The following is a 7,265-nucleotide window of genomic DNA, read 5'->3' as shown; positions in this document are numbered from 1 at the left end:
GGAGATAGTGCCAAATCTGTAGCGGGAACCAAAATTAGAGCTTAGAAGATTATTCTCCTTTTGCGCATCTCTATCTGACTCTTTTGAAACACAACATCTACAGACATTGCACTGCTCTAATTCTTCACAGGAAAATGAGTCGAGCAGCAAGCCACCCTTCGGGCTGCACTAGTTAAGATTCAAGACCACTGTCTTGAAGAAGGAAAGGAAATGAGAGTTTTGTTCCTTTAAATAAACAACCACAGCGGTGCCACAGAGAGACAAAAGGAGGGAAGGCAGATATTCCTGTTCCCTGCTGAACAGTAGCCAAATCTTATTTCCATTTAACTCATAATATTTGGAAGATCCAGCATTAATCAATAGTTTTCATTAAACAAAAGCAACACGTATATTTTAAACAATATACATGCGAGCACTTTGTACTTCTAAAGGCCTTTGAATCAAGCAGGGCACGAGGCAGGCCACTGCTTCAGAAGTTTGCATTACTCATACTGGCCCTTCCCCATCACTTTGATAGCCTGTTTTTGACCAAGAAGGTGAACCCTGAGAGCTTCTAGCTTGCCAGGACCAGCATCCAAGGTTCGCTGCTCCTTCAGCAGCCGATGCTGTAACTGCAACTGAAGGGCTGCAGGGCGACATGCTCTTTGTAATGTCTTAGGTGCTTGTGATGCATCTGGAGCAGACAAACAAAGCCCTCAAACCCTGGTAGATAAAGTTAAGCGAGACCATCCTTAACTAGCTCCAGTTGTTGTTTTAAAATAATCTCACCATCAGGCTGAATCCTACTCATCTTCCTTGACCCTGCTACCTTCATTGAGACTGTAAGAAGGAACTAAAGGCAGGAGTGTCAGCTCTCTAGTATCAGGAATTCACACACTTTAACATGTATTTAGAAAAGCTTAGTCTTGGAAGCAACTTTCCTTCCCTGAACAGTGCCTGACCAAAAGCTCCTAAAATGGCAATGGAAAGATAGCTCCTTAAGCCCCAGTATCTCCTGGAGCATTGCGCTTCTCACTAACCCTACACTTCTCCTCAGCGCGCGATGCTGCAGCATCCAACAGAGCCACCCATGTGCCAGACAAGAATGTCCCAATAACCTGAGTGCTGGTGCTGCCAGGACAGCCCTGTCCTCCTCTGTGAACCCCAATTCTCACTGTCCTCCCTTAATGCAGCACATCCCAACCCAGGCCGGCCCCGGGCGCCACAGGCATTCCCTGTAAGTAAGAGAGTTTGGATGGCAGGTTTGCTGGGGAAGAACCAGGGCTCTACTCCTGCGTACGTTTACTGATGTGCTTCACCTGCACCTTCTGCCCAGACATCATGACTGAGACATCCCACCCAATATCTTCAGGATCCCAAACAACAGAGAAATACAAGAACTAACACCACTGCTCACCAGTCCTCTGTGGTGGCCCTAGTTCCTAATGCCACCTGACAAAACTGTCCTCTTTTTTTCTTTAGGAAAAAAGTATCTGGAATCGGTCAGCAGAGACTTTTTATCTGAGCCTGAGCCTAGCAGAAACAAACTGAACCACCATAAATCCCCTGTATTCCCAGGATGTCTGCTCTTGAGCAGGGTAACGAGTGCATCTGTGCTGGAGTACATATTTATAAAAAGGTAATGGAATTAGTACAAAACTCTGCATCAGAAGGAGAAAAAGCACATGACAAAGGAAGAGAGAGGGAGGAAGGGAGGGAGAGAGGGAGGGAGGAAGACAGAACACACACTTCTCTTTGCAGACGTATGTGGATTCTGGGTATACTAGCCCTGATGCTAACGGCCTGAACCTTTTATAGGTTCTGGTCCCACAGAAACTTTGGCAGGTACCTAACATTTCTATTTGAAGTACAGAATGGGATGCTATTGCTAAGGAAGTTAAGAAAGTGTGCAAGAGCTTGCAGGACAATTCATCCAAAACCATGCTGACATCACACTGGTCAGCTATGCCAGCTACTTTGCTTTACATGTAAATAGCTCCACACAGCTCAAAACAGAGCCCTGTTAAACTAGGCAGTGTTTCTTTATGCCTTAACCACCTAATAAAAACAGATTCTGTGACTAAATGAAAAAAAAGATTTCAGAAGGGAAAAAAATAAAAAAAAAATCGAAAGGCTGCATGTAGGAAAGGACCCACATTTCTGTCTGTCGCATGGGATCCACATACAGTGCATGAAGAATAAAATGCCTGCAGGTGAAACTCAGAGGATGGTATGCTGAGTCAAGAGCTCTCTACGACAGCCAGAAGAGCTGGAAAGGAGAGAGAGAGGTGCCGGGTTTGGATGCGTTAGGGACATTCAGGCCTTGAACCCCTTTCCTGCTACGATTTTAGCCTGCAACTTTCTCTCTTCACAGAATTCAGGAGACAGGGGTGGAATTTGATGGCATAACCTTGTAGTTCAACTTGGGTTCAGATCCAGCCCTTGTGAGAGAGACCGATCTCCACACCTCAGCTGTGGGATACTCGGTCTCCACTGGTAAAATTGTTCCAGTTTCAATAAAGTATTTACATCAAGCCCAGGTTTATACTTCACCCAACTGTCCTAGGGATCAAAACAGAATCATTTGATGGAGATACAGGAGCAAGTACCCTTAAGAAGAAGAGTTTGAAATCCTGTTTCTTACAGTCTAGAGGAATGCTTTAATGAGCAGGCTGCTGCGGAAACCACCTTTCCCTCCACAGGCTTGAGAAAAGGCCACTTTGAGAACCTCCACTTCATCGACAGAACAGGCATCAGTCCCGTCTGTACCTTTAGGTACACCAGGCAGCAGACACATGGTGCCTCGTGGATTTGGTGGCAGCTGGATGAGACACTCGGGTATCTACAGCTGGGAACTGGGCAGCCCGTTGTGCCAGAGCACTCTAGACCCTATAGCAGAGTTTGCTCCAATATTTAAGTATAAAACTGGGTGGGGAGGAGTGGAGCATAGGAGTGCAGATGCCGTTATCAGCTTCTCAGTACACACTCCTTAACAGATTGCAGCAACCTAATCCTCTAGGAAAGATTCTGTTACACCCTAAACCCAATACATACAAAAAACATAGTGGCAGTAAACATGCCCACATACAGTAGTTAAAATATATTATTGCATATTATAAACATTATATACAAGGTTAAAATGGTTTCTTTACCATTTACTTACAAGTGACATTTGTAGCTGAATGCCTTACTTACAAGTCCTCATTGCTACGTGCTGAGAACTACCAGAGGTATTTGGCAAGACTATACACTATAGAGAGATATGGATCAGTCTGAGGGAGTGAACTGTCAGCCGCTTTCCCCATCTTTAGCACTGCACCAGTTTTTTAGCAATGACGGAAAGAACTACTGGTAGAGTGATTTACACCAGATTTCTGAAACTAGACCAGCATGGTTCCTTAACGTGTTTTAGAATGAGCTTATCCACACTAAAGTACGGATTAAAATGCTGCATTTCACATTTGCAGTGGGTCATCTGGTTACAGATCTGGGGGCTGGTAACTGCTTGTGCACTAGAGAGTGGGGAACAATAAATAAGGGACCAGGTTAATGTGAGTGGCCTTGTGCTTGACAAACCCAAGTCTACGTGCAGTGGGTGCACGTGTGCAGAATGGACAGTATTCTCAAAGCAGTCTTGTAACAGTTTCTCTGATCAATGTCTGTCAAGTTCCTGGGGAATCTTCTGCTTTCCAAGAAGGATGAAATGCTGTGGTTCCTTACAAAAAGGCTCTGCCTGAGGCTAGATCTCTGTCAGCGTGATCTTGAAGCCTTCGACCATGCTCTCCATGTGCAGGATGAATGTGTCCTCATTGGAGTAGTGCTCAATAATGTTGTCATCCATGTTTACCAAGATACTGGTGACAAAGGCAAAAATCAATATTTTTATGTACCAGGACACCAAAAGGGAAAGCCATGCATTCCACCACAGGTGCTCGCTTCACTACAATGCAAAAACAGACTCCAGCACATGCCAGAACAGGGACAATAGTAGGAATCATCATCAAGATCTGCCCCATGGTCCCTTATAGTCTTTAGATTAGAGGCTGCTCCTTGTCAAAGTAGTTAAGGTAAGAGGCGTGCCAGTGCTGGGATCTTAACCCACTTAAGCCACCTACAAGGTGAGCTGCATTCCAGATCCCCGGCAGACCCAGTCAGATGGTGTTTCCCATGCCTGGTGTTGCCTCCCCCAGGTACACCTCCGTGCTACTGCTCAGCCACGCCGTGTGAGCTGCTGCACCTCTGTGGTGCGAGTCGCGGACGCGGGGAAGCAGTGAAGTTTGTGCTTTTCACACAGCTCACAGGCCTAGAACTCAGCTTGGATGTGACAATATTGACAACAACTATTAGAAGTGTATATGAGTGTTTTCCTCACTCTTTACCATAAAGTGTTTCTTCCAACAAACTTATCACTTGGAAACAGTGTTAGAAAGAAGCAAAACATGAGAAGTTTCACCTGTCTTCTCAAAAGCTAAAGAAGTCCCCAGACAAAACAATGCCCTAAGCTAGAGTTACAGATGAAAATAAATGATGATTTAAAATTATATCGCTACGATATTGTGGTTATTTAGAAGTAAAAAAAAAGTTGAAGTGGAGAGATTTAGATTTATGGCAAGGCGCAGTAGCCTAGCTATTCTAAAATCACAGCTGTGGTGCTCTAAATTTACTCAGCTGAAACCCCTGCAGCAAACATTGCCTGCCTGCCTTTCAGATTCGGGCAGGGGCCTACTTCTTCCTAACCGTGCAGGGAAACTCCGTGACAGATTCACAGCAAACGCTGCACCCGTCCCGTGCTAACGCTCCGTATTATTAAGCATATAGTCTACAAAACAGACCTTATCCAAACACATTTTCCAAACACAAACTGTTTCTTCACAGTAAGCCTATGAATACTGGTCAGACACAGACTGGAGATTCACGTTTCCTCCTCCGCCACCCCTTGCTGTCACCATAGCCATTAAGATTCCAAGCGCACGGGCATGTCTCCTGAAAGTGTTTATACTGCCCAACATCGTGAGTCCCCAAGCACTTCTGAAGGATCCTGCAATAAGCCCTAGATAGTTAGTTAGTTACTTACCCCTTTTTGCTCTTCTTATAAAGTTTTGCAATCTTTTCAACTGGCAGACCATATTTCTCAGAGATCTGAAGTCATAAAAAAAAAAAAAGAAATATCATTAAAGACTAATGAGAAATATTAAATTATCATGTCTCACTTTACATAAGGCATTAAATTTCTGCAAACTTTGACAGGATAGCTATACAGAAAGGTCACTTGCAACCATGCCATATCTTCATTTAAGGATGATTAGGGGAGGAATAATCCTAAAACATCTTGATCAAAAAACCACAATCATTTCCATCCAGAAACTTGGAGACTATAGGTTTTGTAGGGTTTGAGTCATCAAAACTGCCTCAGCATCTCCTACTGCTCTGCTCAAAGAGCCAACAGTCTTTCCAGCTTCAGATTTTACCAGGGAATTTCAATCTGATCAGACGCCTTTCTGCTGTTTCTTATTCTGGTTTTCCGGGCTCATGGAAGCGAAAGCTTCTTCCCCCAGGCAGAAGGCAGATGAGCAGCAACACAACAGGAGCTGATGGATTGATGGATCAACAAAAAAAGATGTGCACATTTCTTAATGGCATTTCCAGGTTTGTTAAGCTAACGGGACCCTCCATGGGTCTTTTGTCTGAGAAGTATCTTCTAGGAACCTTTTCTTGTGGGAGGGCTACAAACCTGCTACACACGGGATTTGGAAGGTTCTGTATCGTTGGGGAGGTGACTCAGTTTAGTTACTAGGGTGGCAAAATGAGAGCACTATTTGGCTCACAAAACATCATCTGAGTGTACAGATTAACAAGACGAGATGCCGCAGAGAAGTGTGTTAACAAGGTATAGAACTTCTAAAATAAACCTCTTGCCAGCTGCTCAAACGATAAAGCAGAAATTATAGGAAAACTTTTGAAGGAAGAACTACTTAAGCTGACAAATTACCAACACTAACAAGCACTTCACTGGGATGCTTTGGCATTGCTTTGCAGCAGTGTATTAGTAACTTTTTCGGACATCCCTTCTGCAGCGAGTCTGTGATGTGCCCATGGAGATGGTGTCCCTGAGCCCTCCGTCCGATCCAGGTTTACTTTCCAAATTATAACTCTTCTTTGAGGGAACAGGTCTCGCAGCTCATACTTTGGAAGAAGATTGTCCCAAAAGGCAAAATAATTACGGAAAAATTACTTTTTTGTCAGTGATTAATGTTCTGTGATACTCTACTGCCAACCAAAGTAAGTTTCCTGCTCTTCCCAGGTGAAATGAAGTTGCAGCTGAATAGCTGACTATTTATCTTCTGCATCAGAGAACTGAAATGCACAATCAAGAATCCATTTAAAGCCTGCCAAACATCAGTCACTGTAAAATCTTTTTGTTGTGTTTGCACTGACTCCCATTGAGAAAAAGTGATACTTTAGAGAAGCAAATTAAAGCAATTATCATGAAATAAAAAATTGAAAAAAGCGATGGATAAACTCGGCACACCAAGGACTAATTAAAACAGCCACAGGCTGAACCCCAAGCACAGCTCCCATCCAGAGAGACAGAATTCTTTAAGACAGACAATTAAGTGGCCTATACTTGCCTACATCACCTATACTTGTATAATTATCATCTTATCTAAGATACAATTTTGTACTTAAAAAGTATAATGTAACTCCAAGATGCTGAAGAACCAATAAAACTTCTTTTACGCTGCGGTTTCCTCTGTGGACAGCGTACATCTGTGGCTAACAGAAAGGGGAGGATGTGAACAAGACGTAACTGATAAGGTACACTAAGGCCCAGTTTTGCACCTAGCAGAGAACCAAATACAAATTATATTGTGGGTTGTATTTGCTACTTCAGTTTTACTCGCATCAGCATGTTTCACTGCCCTTTTGGATATGGTGCTGGAGATATTGATGGTCATCCCGGTTCCTTGGGAGAGAGCTAATTCAGCATCATGGCTGAGCAAGCTCATACGCTGTAGAGTCCCACTCTCCCTGCTGAGGTGAGCAGTCCACTTTGTACGTTTCTGAGAAGAGGGGCTTCACCCCACTTGTCGCATCTCACAAAAGCATCCTCACTATCGGACTATAAAACCAATCTTTTTCACTCTGAGCTCTATGTAGCCTATGCGAAAGGCTCTGTGTAGCCTACACAAAAGCTACATAGCCACATGAACAGGGTGGAAATGCATCCTACAAAGCAGTTCCACCATAACATACTCAGCTTATCTGGAGCAAGTTCAAGTCTTTGC

The 7,265-nt window shown here is 43.8% G+C and overlaps 1 protein-coding gene across 1 annotated transcript in view; it reads right to left on the bottom strand.

The window, feature by feature from the left end:
• Nucleotides 1-3,653: 3,653 nt before the first annotated feature.
• The window catches only part of GRHL2 (grainyhead like transcription factor 2), a 54,023-nt gene continuing 50,411 nt past the window's right edge, over nt 3,654-7,265 (bottom strand). Inside the window, 2 exon segments of the mRNA XM_074573657.1 lie at nt 3,654-3,833; nt 5,054-5,118. Of these exon segments, the coding sequence (XP_074429758.1) occupies nt 3,719-3,833; nt 5,054-5,118 (180 nt within the window). The 3' untranslated portion in view covers nt 3,654-3,718.

This window comes from Larus michahellis, chromosome 2 (genome assembly GCF_964199755.1).
Source record: "Larus michahellis chromosome 2, bLarMic1.1, whole genome shotgun sequence".
Lineage (NCBI taxonomy): Eukaryota > Metazoa > Chordata > Aves > Charadriiformes > Laridae > Larus > Larus michahellis.
Note: the sequence above shows the minus strand (reverse complement) of the source record. Positions and strands in the feature narration are given on the sequence as shown.